Source organism: Chiroxiphia lanceolata, chromosome Z (genome assembly GCF_009829145.1).
Source record: "Chiroxiphia lanceolata isolate bChiLan1 chromosome Z, bChiLan1.pri, whole genome shotgun sequence".
In the NCBI taxonomy this organism is placed as follows: Eukaryota; Metazoa; Chordata; class Aves; order Passeriformes; family Pipridae; genus Chiroxiphia; species Chiroxiphia lanceolata.
In genome coordinates this window covers 15,813,551-15,839,877 of record NC_045671.1, presented here as the reverse complement: position 1 = coordinate 15,839,877, position 26,327 = coordinate 15,813,551, and the positions used below count along the sequence as shown (strand labels likewise).

General features: G+C 35.4%; 1 protein-coding gene across 2 annotated transcripts in view; it reads right to left on the bottom strand.

Moving 5' to 3' along the window:
- The window catches only part of MAP3K1 (mitogen-activated protein kinase kinase kinase 1), a 56,840-nt gene that overhangs the window by 12,260 nt on the left and 18,253 nt on the right, over window positions 1–26,327 (bottom strand). The window contains exons 1-11 of one of the 2 annotated variants that reach the window (XM_032676073.1): window positions 22,344–22,357; window positions 11,713–11,863; window positions 9,467–9,673; window positions 7,574–7,774; window positions 6,658–6,774; window positions 5,957–6,105; window positions 3,513–3,634; window positions 2,675–2,756; window positions 2,364–2,541; window positions 1,290–1,580; window positions 725–846 (exon numbers count right to left, since the gene is read on the bottom strand). In XM_032676073.1, the coding sequence (XP_032531964.1) occupies window positions 725–846; window positions 1,290–1,580; window positions 2,364–2,541; window positions 2,675–2,756; window positions 3,513–3,634; window positions 5,957–6,105; window positions 6,658–6,774; window positions 7,574–7,774; window positions 9,467–9,673; window positions 11,713–11,856 (1,613 nt within the window). In that variant the 5' untranslated portion in view covers window positions 11,857–11,863; window positions 22,344–22,357. Of the gene's footprint in view, window positions 1–724; window positions 847–1,289; window positions 1,581–2,363; window positions 2,542–2,674; window positions 2,757–3,512; window positions 3,635–5,956; window positions 6,106–6,657; window positions 6,775–7,573; window positions 7,775–9,466; window positions 9,674–11,712; window positions 11,864–22,343; window positions 22,358–26,327 lie in introns of those variants that run through there. The other variant, XM_032676074.1, reaches the window with a different exon arrangement.

Below are 26,327 nucleotides of genomic sequence, written 5' to 3'. Positions count from 1 at the left end.
AAATTCAGAAATACAACAACATAAGAACAGTTCTATTTCACTTATTACTTTAACTTTAGATAATCTCTTTTTAGACTATTACTGGGGCATCTCTAGCTGCAGTTTCAGAGGAAATGCTGCTTACAAACTAAAACTAGAGAAACAAAACTCAAGCTGGTGGACTTCTGTATCTAGTTTACAGTACAGGAGAAGAAATGGTTGGTCTGGCAGAACAAACAGGGTAGCCTAGGACAGGAAGACTAAAGCCAAGGGCATTTACTCTGAATAGCCATCTCCTAACATTACACTTTGAATTAAAAACCAGAAGTGTTATATTCCTGTTAACACTTCATAGCACAGATATGCAACAACATGTGCTGAAATAGGAAAAGTAAGGACAGTTTAAAGAGGTCATGAGGATTAGACCAAAACAACATCAACTGTGATGGAGGGAATGGTTCATGACTGCATCTAATATCTTCCTTTATTTTAAGGGGGGAAAAAAAGGCCTTATGAAAGCAAAGTACTTAAAATTTTAAGTGTTGGAAAAGTACAATCAACTGCCTTCAAAACCTACATCTTTCAAGCCAGAAGTTTGCTGGCAGCAGTTAGAGAAACAAAACAATGATGTAATTATGATCCACACACTTTATTTTACCACCAACTAGTTCCACTTGAATAGCAATAAACAAAGCTTTAAGATGTTTTAATAACAACTGAAAATAAAATTCATTAGACACCATACCTGTTGGCATCTGCACATTTAACTAATATTGTCTCTACAACTGGCTTGAGAAGTCGCTGTAATTTAGTCCTCTCTGCCAAAGTATGACAGGGAGTGTACACCAGCATGGCTCTTAAAGTTTTCTAAGAGAAAGGAAAAAAGCAATATATATGAAATCAAATTAGCTCCATAATTTTTATTTTTTAAAGAGCTGCAACTAAACCTTGAAGAGTTATAAATTAAGTTTTACATAAATTGTGTTCAAAATATATTCAAAGAATAAATAGCTTACTACATATTCACTGCTAGAACTAGTCAGGTCTTCTTTCAGACTAGAAAGACATACTGTCAATACTGAGCACTTTAGCAACTGCTTCCTTATATTTGGCCAGCGAAGTTATGTCCTTTCACTCATGATGACTATTTTCACTGCCCCACTTTCAAATGATTGTTAAAAGTTAAGTCATCAGCGGTGCTCAACAACAATAATTACTGGGATGCCTGACTTCATATCTTCTCCCTTTCCCTCGCCCTTCAAAGTGAAGTAACTAATAAATTACTAAAATATGAGTAAACAACTACTTACTAAAGCAGCAACATACACTTTGTAGACAGGGTCAGCACAGACCATGGACAGCACACTGCAGCAGGATTCCACCACCACATCTCCTGAGATACTGGCCTGAGATGACCCACTAGCTGCTCCCAGAGCTCCAGCACTTGTGTTATTTCCATTGCTGCTTCCAGAATTTCCAGTGCTTTCACCATTAGCCAGCAACAGAGCACCACTAACATCATGGGAAAGACGTCTAAGTGCCATTTCTCGTATATTCCAGTTTCGGGAAAACAAGCAGCCAACCAACTCCATCCCAAATACCTGCCAAGGAAGAAAGCAACATTACAGGAGTCAAACTGAATAATACTGCAACTTAAATACCTAAGAAGAGCAATCAAAAAGAGGAAATAAATGTTTCTAGTGAAAAATCATCAAGTCTGAAAGGAAAAATGTGTCAGAAGGTGGAGTGTCTTAAAAAACAGATTCTGTGATAGAAATGAAATACCATAAATTGTAAATCACTGGTTATCTAAAAACTGTTAAGAAAAGCAGAAGGATGACTATGTGGATGGTTTCATCAACTCTGAATTTTAATTATTCAGTATAAAGTTGGTTTTTAGACATAAATATAAACAATCCTGAAACCAAAGTCTGGCTATACCAGATAAAATAACAGCAGAAATGTAGGAAATACATGTTCTCCCATTTTTAAGTGTGTGACCCCTGCTCAGCTAAACCCACCTCTAGACTCTAGATGTTATTTAGGTCATTTGGCACTTATTTTTTTACCTGAGTTGTGTTGCATAAGCCAGGTCTGTGTTTATGTGATACCTTGCACAAACAAAACCAGAGTTAAGAATACTAAATTTTATTACGTGGACCTTTGACATGAGGCATGAGATTAGGTTCAGAACTGAAGCCTCAGTTAAAACAAGACCATAAAACCTTCTTTTCTGATGCAAGTTAAATACAACCTTCTAATAATAATCAACCATAAAGCTGATAGGATTTAGAATAAATTTTTGAACTTTGATCTGACAAATCTAGCAAAACAGTTCAAAATCAGTTTTTATACTTGAAGCTTCTTTTACAAAGTAAAATTACCTGAATCCATGGCTCAGCTAAATCTTTATATGTAGAAGGTATTTGCTGGACCCCATAATGCGTAAGGTTAAAATTGCTGTCATAGGTTCTTCTCTGTGATCCAGCTGTAGATTGCTGCTGAGACTGTTGCTGAACCACACGGAGAAGAGAGGAATCCACAGGGCTTGGCAATTCATGACTACAGATCAAGAACAAATAACATGGATTAACAAATTAAGCATTTATTGAGGTAAATACCTCAGCATACTTAGAAATGTCAACAAAGGATCCAGAAACAGATAGTTTTTGTTATACATCAACTGAATCCTCACCTATAGAAATCATGAGATCTCCATTTAGATCTACAAAGAGGACAGATGAGTGGCTCTCTGTTTCTTCTGCATTCTTCTGCCCCTGGAACACAGCAACAGAATAATACGTCCTTCAGTTTTACAGTGTATAAAGCCAGAACATTCATCATAAAGCCAGTCATCATCATCATGGCTAGGCTTCGCGAACGAAGATTTGGGAAAGGCTCTGTCCACATTTGTTACACAGTAGTTTCAGAATAAACACTTCTGAGCCATTTGCAGCAGCCTGGGCATTTAAACATTTTTATTTGCATGAAGAAATGCTTTAGTACTACTAATTAATACTATAAATACTGAAATGAACTGAAATGCAGTTCCTTTTGTACCTCAAACACAGGCAATACTTTTTTTTTTATTTGTTAAAGCAAACTGTAAATATTCATATACTTTAATGTATTATATAAGCATACTTCATAATTCACAATATAATTCTAGCTGACAGTAGGTGACTTTTATGCATGCTAATGACAACTCACAGAGGGCTGAAAGTTTGTTCCTAACCTTGTTCTAATTGGACAATCTTTTCACTCAGGTAAAGGAGGCTCAAATTCCTAGCCCTGCAACTGACTTCTTTCTCAGAGCAAAAAATTACCAACTTGATTTGTGAATAAGCGATAAAATAAGGCATATTAATAGTACCTGAATGATGACAAACTCGCACAGAGTTAACAGTTATCACTTAAGAGAAGGTTTCTGCTTTTTAATAAAAACCAACCAACCACACCCCAAAACCATAAGAAGTTATATTTCTGCATATTTAGAGTCACCAGAACTTTACAAAACCAATATGATAACATACATATTGACATGCAGTGGTGGTGCAATTTGTTCCTGCAGCCTTCTTCACATACAGTTAGGCTCTCTTCATCCAGCATGCCTAACAAACAAATGGGGCACATCTGTTCTTCTTCATCCTTTGTACTAGAAAAAGAGGTATTTGTTATTGTTACAAGTGGCATATCAAAATTCAGAACAGGCTTCAGCAGTGAAAAAGATTAACTTGCAGTTTGAAACAGTCACTTCTGGATAACTATATTCATGAATCATTCTCCTAAACCTTGGTCTGAATAAGTAAGTAACCAGATTTTGAGAAGCACTGAGTACAGACAACACTTTGTTGAAATGAAAGGGAAAGTCACAAAACACATGACATCTTTTCAAACTAGGTCAGATACCAATTAGATATTGAAAGGCCCAGCTTTGGCCACTTAATTTTTTTTCCCCCTAAGGCTTCTTTAAACAAACCAACCTTCACTTTTTAATCTACCATCTGGTTTTGAAAAACTAAGAAATTTTTATATTTTGAAAGCTATCAATTTCCTTTTCCATCACACTCCTTTCAGAGTACAAAATATTCTTTAGTCCATTACAGGAAAATAAATACTGTTTGACGAACATATATAAAACTCAAAAAATCAACAGCTACTCAAGAATTTTCTGCCACTAACAGAAACTGATGGAATAAATTCACATGAACACTAACATACCTACACGTCACATGCAAATGTTTAAAAAAATCTGTGTTTTGTGTTTTACATGTTGTTTCTATTTTATTTTCCCCCACCTTAATATTTAAATGGATATAACCAAACATATAAAAAAAATTATTCCAAACTTAACATGCAGGGAAAAACATAGATTTTAACCTTCTGCAATATTGTTTAAATGTGCAAAACTCTTATTATTCATAGCAAAGATATAAGGTATAGTTGGTGTGCATCTAAAGGTTTGCAGGAACTCCGTATTTGTTCACCAGCAATATATTTTTAAAATAAAACTAACTTGTACATACATTATTTCTACACACATGTATTCCCTTCTGTTTCTTTGCAAATGGTTTAGCCTATTTTTTCCTTAAAAAAATCCAAAACAGTGAAAAATTAATTTCCATAGCACATATACATATTAATGAGAAACTTATTTTTGAAGAATTAGCAGTAAACAAAAAATAAGTCCAAGTCACAGTAATTGTGACTCAAGACTGAGTGAACTTTTATGTCCAATGAATCTGATGTTCAGTGTTCCCCAATATTTATACCATACAAAATTAGACTTTATCTCATGGAATCAGGACTGCAAGGAACCAATCACCAGGTGTACTGACAAACAACTGAAAAATCTTTCATCCTGTAAAAAGTGCTAACTAATGCAGTGAGGTTTGCAATCCTACAGAAAAAAAAATTTGCTACACAGGGTATCTACTTTAAAGGTACTGGCTTGCCAGGTAAGTAGTTCCAGAGTATATTATGTATTTAACAGTTTTGTTTATGCCATTTATTTACAGTGATTCAATTTAGAAAAATAAGTAAAATATGATGTGAAATTAAGGTCACAGTCTGTATATCAGAATTTTAAACCTGTCTGAATATATTCATCTAATTACATGCTTATCAGAAAGTAACATATCAAGGTAGTCCTTCAGTTATATTTCACTTCACACAAAAGAAAGCCTCAGTTTGGGTTCCCTCCTGTGGTTTGACCTCTCTAGATAATGTTCAGTTCACCCACTAACTAATGCAAGCACAAATTACTTGTTTAAATAATTAACCACTGTCTTTTCAAAATCACGGAAAAGAACATGTAAAAGCACTCAAGTAGAAGTAGTATGGGGAAAAAAAAAATCAAATAATAAAACCATTTAAAATTCATAAAGAAGGCATTATTTAACATCATATAAACTATAAAACTAATAGTTTAATAGTTCTCTTAAAACAATTTAATCACCCATTTTAAATCAAGTGTTTCTAAAAACGTACACCGGCTTATGTTTATACAGATATATTTTTATATATATGATTACACAGAGTGTAGTTACTCAAAACTTTTTCAGTATATTCTCATAGGCACAAACTTTTCTCCAAAGCAAGACATGAGATAAAGAAAAATGTTCACTCTTTTGTCAACACTTGCACAAGGTGCTGTATTTGAACAAATCCACACAAATAGGCTTCCAAGTTAATATATGCTTCACTCATGCACTTACGTTTCAAAAGTTTGTTTCCCAAATTCACATAGGGTCAAAAAAGTTCTTTTCACAACTCTACTTTAACACTTTCCAAACAGAAGTTACAAAACAAATATGCCCACTTGGTACCACAGTGAATAATGTATGCTTGACTCAATTGCTTGCAAAAATGCGGAGACTTAACATGGCTTGAAATGAAAGCAGCTTTGAACAAAAAGAATGTAGGTGATTCTAAAACTACAGAATAAAGCTTTTAATTCCTTTTAAAAAATACTAACCTGTTTTCTGAACTAGATGTAGAAGTACTAGATGATGACAATGTATGAGAATTGGACATGCGTGAGACAAACTTCTGGATGGTGTTACGAGATGGAGCTTTGATCCTTGAGCTACGCCTACTGTGATATTTCTGGAACAAACTCTCAACCTAACATCAGAAAAAGATAGCAACAGTTGTGTTTATGCTGTGAATAGCTAGTAATTAAAAGCAATATTACCAAAGCATAACTACTGCTAAAAAAAAAATCCTTATTCACCTTCACAATAATGCATTAGCAGAAGGAATTTCAGAAGTCTTACTACTAAACAGATTGCAAGAAACGCTTTACAACAAAAACTTGTTTTCTTATTAGAAATTAATAACAGCTCTAAGTATACACATAATCACTTCCAAAGTCCCATGTTCTGTTTACCTTCTCATAAGTCGGTGAGACAGATCTACAAATTTGACTAGAAAATCTCAAGATTTGAATCACTCACTAAACTACAACTCTCTACTATTCATTTAGCTATGTCTTATATTTACAGGTAATTTTTTCCACTTTAATTCACTCTTGAGACTGAATTAAAGATATAATTAAAAACATATGTTCTTATGGCTTTGAAATCCAACATTTTCAACATTTTTAAGATCATGTCCTATAAGGTCATCATGGAGTCTATTTTAGATCTGCCATTAGATCTATTAGAAATTGATCACCTCAAAGTTTTTCAGTGTTTTTCTCCAGAGCATTGGGTCTGAGGGTTCAAGCTGGAACACTCGCAGCATAACAAACAGCAGATGAATACAAAATGTCCCGCGGCCACAGCTACAAGTCTGCAAAGGAAAGTATATGCTAAGGACCTACTGACTTGATCAGTTTTCCACATTTAAGTGCATGACAGAACATACACTATCCACCCCACAAAAAAAAAAAAAAAAAGTTTATGCAAAATATTTCATATATAGGCATAAATACCCTCTCACATGGCTTTATAGAAAATGAGAAGGGCCAAAATAATATTCAAAAATACAAATGAAAAAGCAGACAATTACAACACTAGTTTTCAATTTATCCCCCCCCTTTTTTAAATCAACTGAAGCTTCATACTAGAAGGAATTTATGCATATAATCATAAATCTACAACATGACAGCAATCAAATGAGATGCTTTTGTTTACCCAGCCTAGATATATCCCAATACTGCATCACATTAGTACCAAGAAAGTCTATGAAAAAGGAACTCATTAGGGGTATTAATGAAATTATCACACTATTAAGGGAATTATGTCATGTGCTTGTCATTTATATACATCCAATGAACAGAGGAAGTAAGTGGCCGAATTTTAACCAAAAATACTTAAGACAATTAATTAAGAACCACTTCTAGGAATGAAAAATAGACAGGACAACAATAATTACTTCCAAACTAAAGTAATTTTTTTTTAAAGAGAAACTTCAGACAAAACTGATTTACAAAACAGAAGCTGATCATTATACTACACGAGCACAAAATACAACTTTTAGACGTTGCTTTATAGAACCGTAATCGTTGATCTAATTTGGCTTTGAACAGTTTTCCAAGAATAACTATGAATTACTAAAAGCTATAAACAACATAAAAAACATGCTCTACCTGAGGCCCAATAAACACTCTATATTTGTTATCAGGGCTGTCTCCTCCAATTAAGAAGGAGTTGGGTCCTATCTGCTGCAGCAGGTACAGCCTGGCTCGCATGACTTTGTTAACACGACGATTTGTTTCCTCAGGGCTGTATGGAGAGAAGCCATCTGGAGATGGGGCTCGTCGTGGTGGTGTTATCCGTCCACTCTGAAACTACATAAGTGGTTCCGTCATAAGCATTCATAGGACAAAAGTATGTTTAATTAGGTGTGGGTTATTTATTTATTTCATCCCTGTCAAATGACATGGAACAGGAGTCCCAAAAACCTGAAACTACTACAATCTGCTCAGACTATATAACTTTAAAAGGATTACTTTTTGTCCATGCCCAAAACTCGAAAGCGGAAGAAAAACTGAAATGCTGTATCTGAAACTTGTCTGACATTACAACAGGAGTCTTTTAAATTGCTTCTACTTTGACATCTTCATTGGTTGCCTTACCATATTACTACTGAATTATCAAGTGTAATTCAATCTGAAGATAATCAGGATTTATGACTCAATACAGGAAATTATTATATAAGGCTATAACATTATTAATGAGAAATGCTATGACTAGAGTTTACAAAAGGGATTATATGTTCAATGACAACCAAAAGTTTAAGAAAACTTCAAAGAAAAGAAAAAAAGATACAGCTTTCTCTCTTTTGCATAATAAGACCAACTTTTAGCTGAGGATGCTTTTGTGGTTTTTTTTAATTGATCAAAAATTCAATGGCCCAAACATTTTAAGAAAATTGCTTTCATTTAAGTTATTCACACTTCTAACATTAGGAGATGCATTAATGGTTCCATGCAATATCAAATCTTCAGCTTTTATATCCTCTGAATTTCATATCAGGTTGAAAGTAATAACTGATTCAGTGTCCATCAGTTAAGTAAAATATAACCTGGATTTCTAACGTTTTTAATGTGAAAGGCTAATATAAGACAAATAAAAACAAGCATGTAAAAATGGATCAAGGACTAAATAAGATAGTTTGAGTTGTTGTTTGGGTTTTTTTTTTTAACCTTTCAGTTTCTCTTGTCAAGAGGAAAGGACCAGCACTGCAGTGCTGTAACTTGTTGTATTTGTTTCTAGTTCACAGTTAAAATACATACTGCCATTCCTGACATTGGAAATACTTGTTCAGAACAACAGGACAACTGGATCTTATTCTTAATCTAATTTGTAGGCAAGTCAACTGAAGTGTAACTGTTTGATGAGCATTTTTACAAGGTAATGCATTAGATATTATTCTTTAAAATATTATACTCTTCTTTAATTAAGCCAGTTACTATTGCTCAAAACATTCTATTCCAGATCTTCTCAAATGCAGTGATAGCTATTTTAGACTTCTAGCAATGCACATGTCTAAGTCTTCCCTAAACTGTACAAAAAGATCAAAAATAGAGGATCAAAAACAGCATACCAGTAATACTTTTCTGCAGAAAACTTAATCTTGTCAGCAATCCTATCCTCAGTGGAATATACCTGCCTGGGTTACTGACATGTAGGAAAAAACTGACCATAGGAAGAAAAAGAAAGTACTAGCACCTCTTCATGTTAATCAAGCTAAGCAAACATACATGTTTCATGACTATATTTCTTCATTTATTTCCTAGAAATAAAAAATGAAAGCAGGACTAAATGAAGAACAAAATGCACCCTAAGAATAGAGAATAAAATTCCACACATGAGAAACATCACATCAGATACGTTTTGTGTATGCCACTCAAGCAATATCCTGCTATAACCTCTTTGTATCAGCATCTTGCTCTACAGAGGGAGGACCAACTGCCCCTATAAGCAAGAGATTGTAGAATATAGTGAAATTAAAAATTACATCACAGTTTGCAACTTACGGGCACTGGAGATACCCTTTTTCTTCTAACACCCGGTGACTCAGATTTAACTGTCCTAGCAGATGATGAAGAGGAGCTGCTAGGAGAAGGACTACGTCTTCCTTTCTGTGTAGGTGAAGAAGCAGTGCTTTGTCCTTCAGACTGAGGTTCTAGACAGAGTTTGTTCATTTCTGATCCATCTGTTTTCCCGGGGATAGGTTTCACCACCTTGTGGGAATTAAACCACGTGTTAGAATTAAAAATTGGTAATTTTACACTAAAGCAAAACAAATTAATCAAAACTAAGCCATTATATAGACATCCAAAGTCTGCATATTCCTTGGGTCCTACTCTTAATGTCTAATAGGGGTTGTCTTATTGATTTACATGCAACACAAAAGCAAGAACCTTTTTTCTGTCCATTTGTGCCACTTATGATAGTTGTGGCACCAGCTGATTTGATTCTCCAATTACTTCTATAATTGTCATTCAAGATAGTTCAAAGGACAGCAGTTTCCCCATATGGACAGTAGAAACCAAAAGAATTTCTTTTTACAGGCACTGTGTGCTTATTAAAAGCTGTAATATTGGATCCATCCACTACATACAGAAACAGCTGAGAAATACTAGGGTTACTATTTCTACAGCACAACACTTAGTGCCAAGTAAAAATTTTAAACTTAGAGGCAAGCCAGCAAAACCAGGTGTGCTATATGTCCTGTAAAAACCACACCAACATTTTCTGTCTGCCATACAAGTAAAATAGCTATACCACATCTGGTATCTGAGCTAATCACTGCGCACAGCGCTGCATGACATCGACAGACACACAGTAAGTAAAGGGAGTACATACACTTCCAATACAGTGCTTTGTTGCATGAACACTTAAATTTTGACAGTGAGGATTGGAGTATTTCAACACAACTTTCAGTTGTCTGCCTGTCAGACCCACATTAACACATAAGAAGAGTAAGGTCCTGGCAATTGAATTAAAAACAGTCACACTGAGCAGATTCACTTTTAGTTCTACATTTATTGATGTCTCAGAGGCTTGACTCAAAACTAGAAGGAAGCTCAAAGTAACACTTGAGATAAACAGAGCAGACTCTACTAGAAAGTTCCAGAGGTCTCTTTGATTGAGACAAAAACTGAAAGGGGTTTTCAATGCTCAGGGTATATGTAGGAAGACACATCTAGAAATAGTGCCTAGTTATTATTAAAGTGAATGGGATAGAAGAGAAGCATAAAGAGCAATGAAAGCCTTTTTTCCCCTCCTACCAATTACTGTAATGCTTCTTTGCTGGGAAGTCAGAATGCAAATGTTGTATCTACGGACAAGTTAAAGTTACCAGCTGCTACTGCTTGAAAACATTTAAAATGTAAATTATAGTAATTGAGGATCTGGAGCATCAGATGTATTAAAACACCCAGAAACCTCAAGGGAAGTGGGCTGAGCAGAGAAACAATTTCAAGCCATGCATTAATACATATGTATTTAAATTTTTTCAAGTAAAAACTGTTTGGTATTATTTGACCCTTTGAGGTATTGGTCTTTTGGTGCACTTGTAAGTATTTTCAATGTTATTTCTCATGACAGAACCAAGAGAACCAGCTTATTTCTGTTCTGGAAAAGCTGCCCCCAAACACTTGTTTACTGCATCCAATGATCTTAGCTTTAAATTAGCACTACCATCAATTGGTACATGGGAGTCACATCAGCCAATGCAACTACATTTATAGGTAAGTAGTGGCTATTAATCAACCAGCATTATGCTGAATAGAATTGTAACTATGCTTAAAAATTCTGGGGTTTGATCTATCTGCATTTCTTAAAACCGCTTCCAAGCCATTTATGCTAAATGAAGGCTAACAGAATACTCTGTCATCCAAAGTTTAGCAGACTTGAGACCAGGCTGAAGGAATAGCTCAGTTTGGGTTTTATTTTTTTGCTGGTTTTAGCAAGTTTCTGCCTAATGAACAGGAGCTATTTTGGTTGTTGCCGTTAGAGGGCAGTATTGCCGCAGTAGTTCGTGATAGTACCCAAAGCAGCAGCACAGCGATAACATCTTTGCCTAAAAACAAAGCTCAACGAACGCGTACATCTCAGAAAATCACCCACAGTTTCTTATTAAACACCTCATAAACAACGGGCAGGACGACCATAATTAAGAGTAAGAAAAATTTTAAGAAAAAGACGTTTTTAATAGAAACAATTTTAAGGGATTTTTGTTTGTAATAGCTGTTACCCTTTCACCAGTGCCACTTACCACGGGGCCTCTTCTGCTCCTTCTTTCTAGCCATTCATGCTTCCAGGCTGGCATACACGTTGCTTTGAGTTTCTCTCTGATCATGCGCTCTTCTGGGCGGTCATCTATCTTCTGCAACCCCCTGAGGGTATCTTTATTCTCCATGTCACGACTACAGCAAAGAAAAAAAAAGTCATAACCACAACTAATTTTAGTTAAAGTGTAATGCCACAGCATTCTTAAACTTCGTGCCACCCTATTCTCCCTCTCCTTACAACGCAGCTGCTACAATATTATTTCCAGTAGACCAACAAGCCTTTTAATTTGTTATTCTCCCACTTGAAGCATACCTGTTTAGGGGGATATTTGTTTAAAATGTGTGTACTGCTTGTAACATTGAACACCCAATAAAAAGGAAGATCTTGACAAATATAAAACCAATACAAAAATTACTCTATGTCATGTCATTCACCAGTGGTTTCACAAGTGCTGCAATGGTTCATGCATTCCTTGGCAATTCAAAGCTTGCAATCTCTATTTTAATACAATTTACAAAATGAATCTAAATTAATGGTGAAAATTTTCCATCTTCATAGGATAAACAAGATTGAAACTATGTACACAGTGCCTCTTCCTATGTATCAGCTCTTCTCAGAAAAGAGAACCTGTAAACTAACACACAGTAAGTATCACAGAATTGCAGAATGGCTTGAGTTGGAAGGGACCTTAAAGATGATCTAGTTCCAAACCCCCTGCCGCAGGCAGGGACACCTTTCCAGGTTGCTCACAGCCCCATCCAACCTGGCCTAAAATATATTTAAACTAGACACAGAAGTCACGAAATTAAGGGTAGTGGCCTTGACAGTTGCTTTCTGAGTGACTGATGACTCAAGAACTACTGAAGTCAGTTACAATAATAGCAAATTTTATAGCATGTTTGTATCTGTAAAATAAAAATTAAATCCATTTGGACTTGTACTTTTTGATCTACAGCAAACTAGTTGCATGTGATTCCTGACAATAACAGAAAAGCAAAAAGTATTGTCAGACACTGAAAAACAAATATGGACAGTCTGGAAAATTTCCTGATTCTGCTGAGCTATCTGCTAAATCACCAAGAAAACCACATTCTTAAGCAGCAGCACATGATCCCCACCCATCTTAATGAGGCTAGTGCTCTTTAAAAATAAGCAAGCTTGGTTAAGCCAACTGTCAGAATGAGATTTTATTACAAAAGTAAGATCACAAAATGGAAGAGAGAGCTATATAATAATTTAGCTATAACTGCTGCTGTCTTGCATGAAGTCTCAGCTTTTAAAACATTTAACTGTGAAGTCACAACTGCATTTATGTGCTGTACGATGACCTACAACGTATTCCCTGTAACATTCATTGTAATACAATGACGTTAAAATTACAATTCCTATCTTCAGCAGCAATGTATTACTAGGGTCATTTATAGCAAATCTGTACTTAAAAAAAAAAAAGTTTTTGCTGGTCAAAAGGACATTGCATTATATTTTTTTTCTCTCACTGTAGAGACAAAGGAAACAAAGGATTCTGAGGCAGGAAATAATTCTTCCTGTCCAGTGCTGAAATGTAGTACGCAAATAGATACTGTAAACAAAATATATTTTCTTTCAAGCAACCTAGAATCTAAACCTACTGTTAATAAGTGATTTTGGATATGTAGAACTGTGTCTAGTGATTAAAGACTTAAAAATGTTTATAAATAGAAACACAATCCACCTAAGAATGAATGTTTTTTCAGAGGTTAAGCATTAATGCTTAATTCTAAATCTAATGCAAGTCACATAAGAATCATTTTTGTCCCAGCATTGAATTCCATACCATTACCTTCTAGAAACAGAGACAAACACTAGTGATAATTCTTGAAAAGCAAAGATATTATAGCAGCAGGTAGAGTCCAAATGAAGAACGTGCCTGAAAATTTCAAATACAGAAGAAGCCATGGTGTAAAAACAGTCAACTTTATATTTTTTCCTCAGTCAAAAAAATCTATTTAAAGACAAAAAAATCTTTGATAAGAACACCACAGCTTTAAAATAGGTGTAAGTTAAAATATTGTTAATGTGGTGTTTTATATTAGTTATTCCATGGCATGAACCATCTCAGTTGCATGAATACTTTGTATACTGAACAGAAAACACCACCTCAGGAGTGAAAGAATGACACAGTATTTCATTTGTTCATATAATCATGATTAACTTCCCAACTGATATAAAAAAAAGTCTTTTAGAGGCCCTTGGACTTGAATTCATGAACAATGTAATACAACAGTGGAGGCTTCATAATCTCTGCCTCTTCTTTAAAAAGGAGAAGCAGCTATCTTCCTCTCATGTGACAGCTAAACCAACCTATTCTAGCTTGCACAAAGAACTCTTGTGCTTTCTCTCCATGCAGGTGGGAAAGACCAACCGAGTCTGAAAGCTTTTGCTTACTAAACCACAGTTATCTTATGCAGAATTTAAGTATTGTATATATTTACAGAACATGACTTCCGAAGTGATCAAAACAATTTGGATTTTAACTCAAGGCTTGGCTAAAATATTCATTAAATACTCTTGTCTGCTGAGTCTGTGGAAAAAATATTTTTCCCGTGCCTGTATAAAACTCCTGCATGCTGCAGAAAATCCTCCACTTAGTGAGGGGGTTTAATTAAACCTGTAGGGTTTAATTAATATTTTTCTTTTATTTAATCTATAGCAAACTCCTTCATCTATTTCAGGCAAGCTGAAGCTTTCCTACATGGCACTGGGCTAGGTTGCCAGTCTCCATATCACTGTACCACAGCACAAAATAAAAATGACATCCAAAGCATATTGCACCAAGGACTTGATCCTGCAAGGTACAGAGAATTCTGATCTTCATACAGCAGCACCTATTCATGAGTCAAGGTAGCCACAAATAGTCAAGGCAGTACTTAAGTGAGCAGGTGAAAAACAAGCCTCAGAGAACATGCTAGCTTGGGCCATGAGGCCTGACCTTTCTCAATAGCTCACCCCCCCGCTTCATCAGGAAGTCAGGATGTTGTTCTTAAATGTTTCACCTTCTCATGAATCAGGCAAAAAAATAAAAGGCTTTGTTTTTTTGTTTCTGATAATTTTTAACGTTTAAAATTTGCCCCTGTAAGGCAAGGATCTTCTGAATTCTTTGTATTAGTAGTTTTAAACAAACAGACATCAGCTGCTGCCAAGAAATTCCAAAGAAATGCATCTAAACTGTAGTTCTAAAGTACAGAGCAAGATCAACGGAGTGATGAATACTGGTTTTTAATGCATAAGCTAACTGGTCTGCACATTAATAATTGCTTTACTCACTTTGGATTATTTGCTTCATGAACTATAAAACTAAATACAATAAGATTAGTGTGCTGCATGGAAACAATCTACTGCAACATCCTGTGCAACAGAGAAGGCATAACATCCTTTGTTTCTGTGTCTTACTTTTGAAGACTTGCAAACAGTAATTAAATAGTCAGATATATTAACAACTTGTTTTCTATGGATCAATGACTCAGTATTTTAAAAACAAAGTATGCAGCAGACATGCTACTTTAGCAAGTGACAATGAAACACACAAGCAAATCTTTACTTCTATAGCTCAGTGATTTAAACACTAATTCTCTGCAAGTATTTTTCTTACAAAGGGTATATAGTGGTATATGAAAGCTGAATTGTAGCTCCAATTCCTTTTCCTGTGCTTCTCAACAGTTAGATGTCTTGGCTTCTCTGCTATCTTACTTGGAGAGAAAAAGATCTCATTTTGAGGATCTTAAGCAAAAATTAAGAATATTGAAACCCTGCAAAATACAACCCAGGCCTCAACAGATCCCAAGAACACTGGTCTAATTGGCCAGCCAGGAGGCATGCAAGGAGCAGTGCTCAGTGTGGGGAGCAGGCACAGAAGAGTTAGCCATTCACTGAATTGAGGAGGTCAGCTATTAGTGTTTAGATAACTTCTTGCCACTTACAGTTCCAGTAGTGCTCTTTTGCCATTAAGTTCTTCTAATGATATCAAGATCAGTAAAAAGAATCAGATCAGGATGGACAAGGCACAGTCTGTTCTCCTGTAAGTCTCTCATTCTTCTCCTGCTGATTCACTACTGCTGGCATTTATCATCTATCCATTTGTGCCCATCCTAAGAAAGCAAAAGATCAGGTATGGCATATCTTATTAAAATGAAAAACTTACCAGAAAACTTTCCTAACCTGGTACTGCCACTTAACAGCACTGAACACGCTACTTCCTAGAGACCTATGTATCTGGCTCCTTAAAATAGAGACTTAAGCAGAAAGTTATATAACTATGAAATTGAGTTCTAATATTCTGCTAGAGAAGACATACCTTGAAGACTGGTATGTCAAAAGGTGCAGTTGTCAAAGAGAATATTTCACTGCTAACAGGACAATATTCACAACCAAAGCTCTAACTCCACGAATGAGCCATCCCCTTCAGCAGAACCTCACAGGGCCTGGTCAAGAAGGATCATCCTTCCTGTGAGACGACTCCTACAAAACAAGCCAAGAAACAACAGCCTCTGTTTGCAACAGATGCTTGTTACAAAGCTAATGAAATGGGCTGCTCTTTCCTGTATGTTTTCTGAGCTATCAGATATATGACACAAGTATTACAAAAAGCTCCTGTGGCTCTCTAATTTTCCATCATTATTTAGTCTCCCAACAGCAATCCAGATGCATCAAGGTATATGCATACTGTGGTGTTTTCAACATGTAAACAATAGTAGTTACATTACATGATCTCAGACTTTTCACTTTCATACTGAATGCTTTCCAGAGAATATGGTATTTTATCTCTCAAAACCTAAAAGCTTCTACCATTACTGAGCAGAATTTCTAGAAATTACAGAATGTAGATAACTTATGTTGATACTTGAGACCCAAAGCTAGTAACAATTGTGCAGCTTAATTATTTTCATAATCTTATGTGTTTTGACTAAAATAACTGAAGTGTGATAATACGGCTTATACCAAGGTTCATAATTTATTACTGTATGACAAAGTTCAGTATCCCAATAGAGGGCAGATCCCAGTATGCCCAATTCCTGTTACATCAGCTGAAGAGAACATGTAAATTCTGCACCATCACAGTGTAACATACTACTGGGCCTTTCTCCAAGAACAGCAGTAATGTCATTAGAAACACTGGAATACGAGTGCTCACTGACAGTCAACTACATGATCAGTTCATCTGCAACATGTTATAGGATCTCAAGGACAGGTTTTAGAAGGAGATTCTTTTCCCTCAGTTTAGCCCACTAGAGCCCTCCTCTAGCTCTTGCTGAAGTGTTAAGACCAAGCGTTTACTTGTTTTATATCACATAAGTCAACTCCCCTTTAAACAGAACCAAATTCTTTACTTCTTGTATGAAGCTGAATCTCTTAGGCACCAAACTGATCTGTCGCTTCAGATTCCTCAAGCCTGTCCCACCCCAAAACAGGAGTATGAGGTGAAATGTGATCGGTCAAGATATAAAGGATCGAGTCAGAGCATATATGGTCTTTGGTCATGTAACACTCTGAAGCCGTTACAAGAAAGATAGGATTAAAAACAGGATAAACCCCAAAATAGAATTCCTAAACCAAAGTTGTCATTGGATATTATTTTTATAATAATATTTTTATAATTTTAATGTCCATTTATCAGGTATATGAGAACATTCATACTCTTTCAAGTGTCTGTCCTACTTTTAAAGATTAAATTGCTTATTATATATTGGATGACTCTCAGAGCAGAGTAAAACATCTCCAAACATAATGCATGGGATAAAGAGTTTCTTAGCCAATTTAACTCCCCTGTCCTCAACACAGAAGAACATCAGGTATTTTATACAAAAAAAAATATGCTTTGAGTCAGCTTCAGATCATAGGGATCATAGGGAGAAGCAGATAAACTTGTATACCACATTCTCCACTGCCAAGTGGAATGGTGGAAATAAGATAGCATGCAAACAAGTGACTTGGACAGGATGAGCTACACAGAATTTCAAAAGCTACAACTTATAAATAATTTTTGAAGCAGTTATAAACAAGAAAGGGAATGTAGAACATTCTGACACTGTTCAAAATGGCAGAATTATCAGCAGATATCAAATGTACCAAGATCACTGCTGGAAAGAAAATTTTAAACTTCTCTAAGCAAATATCATAAAAATAAGCAACAAAATAAAGGAAATAAAAAATTTAAAGGCATATAAGTATGTTATTCCTAGCAAAGACACATAACATAATCTACAAATTTTAAATCTTAATGACTGGTTAGTCAGTAAGTGTAAGGCAAATGGAGAACTAATCTGACACTATTCAAAACCACTAAGTCTTTAAACGATTTAAAGCTAAATTCAAAAAGCTATAAACCCCAAAAATTGCTAGCCTTACAGAAGGAGACCAGAGATGCAGAAAGAAGTTTAAAAGGTTTGCTCTCTTCTGAAGAATGATTTGACTGATATGGTTTCATGATAACCATTATTCCTCTCCAGGGTTATACTTGTTTCTTAGTGTACATTGCTTACAATTACAATCAACTGTTACTGTCATCTACTAGTTGTACTGAAGTAGCACTTAGGAGTCATGAAGCAGGACTCCAGTATCCTAATAATCCCAATTTTTTTGTTGTTTGTTTGTTTTTGGTTTTCTGTTTTGGTTTTTGTTTGTTGTTTTTGGGTTTGGTTGTTTGGCTTTATTCCTATTGTTTTGTTATTTGGTATTAATTTTTTTTTAAGTCTATGCTCTAAGTTTTTTTCTTTTCTTTTCATACCTCTTGTCCATTTATTTATCAATACGGATAATAATAAAATAATAATAATGGATTAATATCATTAATATGATATGATATAGGAGCAATATGCTATACTAAACAGGTACTTTTTCTTTAAGAGACATGTCTTACTCACTGACAGTCAGAGACTCATTTAAAGTGTACCTGTCCTGTGAAGATTCATGCAGACATTTGCTCAAAAGACGAAGTGGACTAAGCGTTTTCACATATATTTCTGACTTTGGAATAAAAAGTTTTCCTAAGGTGCAGAAATAAAGTAAAAAATTAATTGCAAGCCTATTCTGAGTAACTGCTGGGTGAAGAAATACGACACTATAGCAACCCTTCACCCAATTTGTGGTAGATCCATATTGAACAGCATGTTTTCTAGCAGCAGAAAGCCAAAGGTGAACTGGCTCTCACCATGAAGATCCAGACTCAGTCTCTTCAGTTCCTTAATGCTCACACAATGCTCTCCCAGGTACAGAGTGTGCTCTGTCTCCCTGAGCACCAAGAAGACTTTTTGGTGCTATCTGTCAGCTAATCTAGCTACAGGCCAAGCATACAGTAACTACACCCACTTTAACAATGGCAGCTGCTATTACAAATGCTTATTTTTGTAAGATAACAAGCTAGCACTGACAAAAAAATTACAGGAAAAGGCATTCAAAACTTCTGCAAGCCAAAAAACTGCTCTCCCACATAGCCCAAAATGGCTATAGCTTCAGTAACTCCTATTTTGCCTTCCTTAAAATCTCTAGTATTAACAAGAAAATAAGTGCTGGAATCTTAATTGATGAGGAGGGGAGTGTTTAGTTAGATAATTTGAAAAAAAAATATTAAAAAACCCTTCTGTGTAGTTACCATACAGTAAGTTTTTCCATAATAACTGAATAGATCTGTGATGATAAAATAAGTATGCCAATACAGGACAGCAAGTATACTTCTTAACAAAAATATATCCTTTTTTCTTATCATCTTCAGTGTATTCCTGAGATTTTATTCTAAAACTTTGCTGCATTCGTATCTCACTATATACTTAAGTTTTTCATTTATAGTACTTCTTTAGAAATGTAGTTCTTGATACTAATTACAAATTACACACTGTCAGAGTAAAAATGCATTTAGGTCACATTCCTTTGATATGGGCCTGGATAAAGGAAAATATCTTCAGTATCTGCTTAAAAATTCACTTATAAAATTGCAGACACATTCACATTGCAGCGTGAAAGTGTAACACAAGAGAAGCATCACTTTACAGGAGCTTCAGCTTGTCACCAGTGATTTGAAGGACACAGTGTTCCATGTAAACCAAATTTGACCAGAAAGCCTTTGCATTCAAGTTTCAGATTAATCATTTCCTCCCAAGCACAATATATTCTCCTGTGCACAAGCATCTGTGAATAACAGTTTCACAAATCATGGGCACTCTGCCATAAGAAGATAAAAATAACATTACCTATATCTAGAAAGATGCATCAGCATGAAATTATATAGGTAAGATATTACAATTAAACACTATAAATGAAAAGGAATAGTCGGATTTCATCAAGACATACTGTGCAAGAGAAATTAGAAGCAGTATGAAGCATTTACAGAGTACTTGAGGGATGATGTAAGAATAAGAGCTGTTGGGTCAGCTGGTATTCTTCTTCCTATCTGTGAAACATGGAAGAGCACCAGTATTTAACATGAAGTGCTAAGGCTTACAGAGACACTGGTGGTGAATAAAGATGCTTTCATTATGTTCAGATTCCAGTCAGGACACTGACTTCCAGCAGACTACTCCCAAACTGCTGCAGATTTTGTGGGGCAACAAGAACTGGTATCTCTCTGCTCACTAAAACCCGTGTTCAGTATGTACAGCTCTCTCCATCCCACTTGGACCACTGTCCGAGTTCCCTAAACCAGTGGCTTCAGTAATTATTACAGAGAAAAAGGGGGTGGGGGAAGGGGAAAGAGGGGAAAGCAAACCTACACTTCCTGCAAAAAGTCCTCAGATAGCATTCCCTTAATTTGAATTCAGTGTTATGGGGGAAGCTGTGGGTGGTGCCTTCACTTTTGCCTTTCAGCAGTGCACCAGAAAATGCTCTGGCTACATGTAATTTCTTGTACTTATTTTTAAAATTAAACAGCAATTTTTGATTCAAGCATAGCACTTTTTAGTATTCCCATGCTTGCCAGCTTTAAGAAATATTTTCCTTCCACCATGATTGCACAGGGTGATTGTTTAGCAAAGATTCTTAAAATGCCATCCCTGTGCTGACTACATCGCCACACCACTTTTAACACTGAAAGCCTTTCTGTATCTAAGGCAGTACAAAAACATTAAAAGATATGGCCAACAGGTCAAAATAAACCACACTGTGGAACAAGCCCAAATCTACACTGACATTTACTCATCTCTCACTATTCCATTATTCAAACATTCTGATACTTATATGGTAGTTGGAACAAATTGGTCTCTAACCTCATATAGGACTTTGAGACCACAAATACACTGAAAATAAGTAGTAATATTTTAAAACAAGTAACAAACTCTAGATCATGCCAACTGTATGTATGGTTGGCAGAACAATGCACAATTTCTTACTGCTGATAAAAACCCTTTTGAAGAGGAATAAAGGAAAGTTTTCCAGAAATGAGGAGTTAATATTTCTCTGTCCTCTCTAATAAGCAGCACGACTGAGTAAGAGTAATTATTGTTCATAACTACATTCTGAGATCTCTTCCCCAAGTTAGCTTTTGGCTGGGAAGGAGTTACAATAGTAACCTAAATTTTCATACATTATTGTTAAACAAAATCAGATTATCTAAATTTGCCATTTTTTTGATTGATCCAAAAGAACCAGGGAAGAAGGAAAAAAAGTTGTGAAAAATGTGGAACTTATAAACAGGAATAAGCACGGGCAATCACGGAACACAAGAACTGTGGACACATGAGGGAGTTGAAACAACTACAAAAAATTAAACTGAAACTGAAAAATCTCTAAAGCACTAATTTCAAAAGTTTTAAACACAAGTAGTTTGCTTTATTACCATGAATAGGTATCAAATTAAAGTGACTTGTAAGAAAGATTGTTCATTTAATCCTAACCCACAAGCACAAAAAACTAAATTACCATCACCTTAAAAGAAGTAGCCTTATGTTGCTGAAGCTGTAAAATAAGTATGATTACAAATGAGCACATTTACTTTCTCATTGAGAAAACTACAGCATTGGTTACAAGACAAGCACCAAAGCTATTTTCAGTAGGACACATGACAAGTCTACATGTAAGATAATTATTTGGAGCACAGGAACACAGAAGTATATGCATACTTTACATAGAAGAGACATGTTTTTAAAACAAAGATCTTTCTCTTACATTATTAGATTGCCTTAGAAAGGGAACTTAAGAAGCAGAGCAACAATGATGCACTTAAAGTTTGGCTTTATTTCAGACTTAGTTCAAATATTTAATGACAGTCATCAGAAATGTAATAAATATTTAGTATTTCACAAGTGCATGATGTCATATTCTTCTTTATAACTGTCCATTTAAACTTCTTACTTCATCAGAAATTGACTGTCAGCATTCAAGATTACCATTATGACCACTGATACCAACTTTTCTCCAGTCACATAAAACCCACAACTACTCAGACCATCTTTCAGGTAGCCAGTAAGAACGTCGGGGCCCATACAAGCTTTTCACTGAATAAAGTCAAAGTTGAACTGCAAGAAAACCCTCAAGCCGTGAACCAGCAACCAAGAAAAATTCGGTTAACAATTGCCATGAAATTAATGCACACTAAAGGACCCTGAAAGGTATAGATAGGAAGCAGTTATTAACTGTTTGTGCAGTACTTACCCTCAAGCACTGCTTCAGCTGAGATAGCAGCACTCAGTGAAGCCCATGGATTCAAAGAAAAAAAAAAAAAAAGACAGTAACACATAAGCGTGCTTTCAGATTTTTAAACTGCGCTCCCACATAGCCCAAAAGACAAACACTGTGTTTGTTCTGCAATACTATACACTAGGCTTTTGTGGAGTACTCATGTAAGCTCATCTAAGCAATCCTCAAACATCAACCTTCTGTCCACAGTTATGTTCGCTCCCTACAAATTAAGTCTGAAATTTAATGGAGCAATTTTCTGGAAATCTGACATTATCATTAAACTTCCACTTAGAAACCCAAAATAATAATAGAAAAAGCCAACTGCCAAAAACATGCTCAACTGAAAGCACTTCCTTATCCCAAGTATGATTTTTCTACGTTTCAGCATACTTCCCTTAAAAACCGCATGCCCAAGTGATACCATCCATTTGAAATGAGCAATATGAGATAAGGGAAAGTCTAATTACAAATATTTTGGTTTTATTCCTCTGCTTCCTAGTTGTCACTGCCACCATCACCTGATTAAGAAGAACAATCATTATTAGGACTTAGTATGATTAAGACAGTAGTGGAATTTAAAACATTTTTGCATTTTATTTAAAACAGCTCAAGAGAAACTTCAGTCCTGAACTGCAGATGCTTTATTCAGATTGTTCCAGAATGCTTTTGTTTTAGTAAAGTAAACAAATATCAGAGCTTTGATTTTCAGTTTCACATGTATTAGCTCTGTCCTTGGAAATTTTTTTTAATTAAGAAAATAACTTGCAGAGCAAATTAAAGCTATATGGGAAAAGCATGTAAACTGTATCAATCCCTGGTATGATTGTCTCATTTATGAAAGGATAATAAAATCAATGTATTTCATATTACATGCCACCAACACATTTAACATTTTAAAAATTCACATGAAGCAGAAAACCTGCTACACAAAGCCCTACGTACAGGACAGTATTTCCATAGGTCTGTTAAGTTTTAAAAGCAAGACAAATATTTTGGATGCTGCTGCAAACGTACTGCACATATCCCTCCCTACAAGGAAACTTTAACATGAATCCTATTTTAATGCACAGATGTATCTGCCTACGTATTAAGCTTTAACGCTGCCCCCAATAATACTGAATTTCAGATAGCTTCAATACAATTAATTCACAATCAACACAGTAACAACAAAATGTTAGAAAATGTGGTCTTCCTTATTAACACAATTACCTGCTCTAGAGGGATACAACGCAATTGCAGCCCCAGTCTCCTAGAGCAGACTGGTTTTCAAGTTACCACCTCACACTGTCAGTACAACTAGAGTAACACAAAATTCAGCATTGGGTGGAGTGTGCAAACCACTGTTAGACTAGGAGTCCATGCACTGCTAATTGCCATCCTTAAATTTAGTTCAAGTATTTGTGAGAAAATGTAGTTACAGCAGTGTGTGACAGGCATTTAGACTCATGAAGACTGCTGTGCTCCCCTTTTCAGGGAAGAGGTACAGTTGGATGTGATATATTGTCGGTAATAAAGCTACCATAAGATTTCAAACTGAAGCCACAATTGAAATCTGTGTTTTCTATGCAGTTCAGTTCAAAATAAGTGCTTCCCAATGTCAATTTTTTAAATTCAACTTCCTAAAATTCTACATTACAAAATATTAATGTTAGGCTATTAAGAAAAAAAAAAGTGTATTATTCTTTTAAAATCTGTCATTCATAAAAACAAGATGCAGCGTTTTCCCTAGTTAGTTCATTAGAAAACACAAAATCAACTAAATAGGAACACTGAATTTTATCTCAAAAAAATCCAAGTAAAGCTGACAGTATTATTCTGAATATTCCAACTTAATCAGGTACTTATATAACAGAGGAAAAACGAACACAAAGTGTACTCTATAGGCCAGAGAACTAGCAAATAAAACAGAAATCAGAAGTACTGCATTTTTTCACAACATAAAGCAGCTTGCAGCAGGCTGTAACAAAGTTGTATGCATACAAGGAGTATGTGACAGAGATATTAAGGTATTTTAGCATTATAATGTAATCTTTAAATAACAGCTGAAGTGAGTCCCAGGGAGTGCTATCAAACTGAAGTCATATAGAACATTTGTAAAACTAGAGGTTCAGAGAGAGTACTGAGAGTTTATTGCAAGGGACAACACAGAAAAAAATGTTCAAGCTTTTTTATTTCTTTATCAAGCAGCTTTCAAAAATTTGAGGAACAAAAAGCAAACAAAAGTTAATAGTTTTTCAGAGTATTCATCTGAAAGCAAACCTGCTTAAGCAAGACATCCAAATTTCATTTCTACTCACTCCCCTATCTGCCATTCCATATCCATTAAAGAAAAGTCAAGGTACTGTGTGTACTCTAAATCTTAAGTGTTTATGTCTGACATTAAGGTCTATTACCAAACTGAAAAACTTAGAGATGAAGATGCTTTTAATCATCAAAAAAACCACTGAGAATTTAAAAAATAATAAACAGCAAAGACTACCTAAAATATTTGTATGCAAGTAGGATCTTGAATTTGCTGCTAGAATACTTTTAGATCAAGTATGAACATTAGAACTAAGTGGTAATAAGCCTAGAAACACATTAGGTAATTTAAATACTTAGGCTCTGAATAAACAGCTATTTATGCCACTACAGAGGAAGAAGGGGCCAGAAGCTATCCTAACCTTGGGTAGGTAACCTGTTGAAACAGTTCTATGTACCATCCTCCCAGATGCAATGTCAATTTGAGGAGTTTCCACTCCCTGCCTCAATTATTCATTTCTGTTTATCCCTACTGATGTGGATCTGACTTCAGATCAAAACCACAAAACACCATCACACATACTGAAACTTGGAGAGGAGAAAATGGAAAACTGTTGGACTGGATTTGATTTCCAATCTAATTCATGTGAATCTCCAACAATTTCCCATGAAAACAGACAGGATGGCATTTCTAACAAACAAACTTCTTTCACAGTACACATGCACTGTAATAAATATTTATTCCACTAGAGAAGATCTCCTCACATGCAGCAATGGGATTACCAGACTGAAGACTACCATTTCAAAGGATAAAGAAAGTCTTATCACTAAAGTGAAGCTGCCAAAGTAGAAACAACAGCCCCCAAAAGCTGAGGTTTGTTCCCCTTCAACTCAGTAAGACAGAGAGGTTATGACCTGCAGCCATGAGATTAGATGTATTGGAAAGTTTTATCACACTGAAAGCCATTAATACTACCCTTTTCCTGCTTTCTGTTCAACAGGTTACTCCCCCAAAATAACAACTTCCTTTGTTTCCTATTTATGGTAGGAAGAAAATGCTACATTTCCAGGACAGAAAAGAAACATGGCAGTATGACTCAAATATAAACACAAGAACAGAACTTACAAATAACTGTAGACCCTGTGCATTCACAAGGCTCCCAGCTGCACAGTCTGTCACTCCACAGGATCTCCCCATAGGAGCATCTTTGTAAGAACAAGCCACAAGTCCATCTAGCCCAATATCCTATGTCAAACTGCAACTATCAGTGCATGCTGCAGTAAAACCACAGAACAATCTCTGACCAACATCTCCCACTAGATTCTTCACCAGCAAATGTGTGGCTTCAGGGAGGAGTGAGAAGAGGATGCCCCCTCATGAATTTGCTCAATTGATTTTTGATCTGCTGTAAGCTTTCATCTGCTGGTTTGTATGTAGACCCCGCCCTAGAAACTGAAGTCATGTCATGTGAAATGACCTGAGATGTTTAAAAGAAGCTGAGCTGACCTCAAGGAAAATTTTAAAATTATGTTTATTCAGCACAGTATTTAGTATTTACAATACTAAAAAAAAGGAAACATGACAGTTGAAATTAACTCCAGTACAGAAAATTTTAAGATACAGAAGTAAATGCACATTGTTTAGTCAAATACATTTGCCACCTTTGTGTACAAAGTTAGGTCAGGGAACAAATTCCCATTTCTATAAATCAGAAA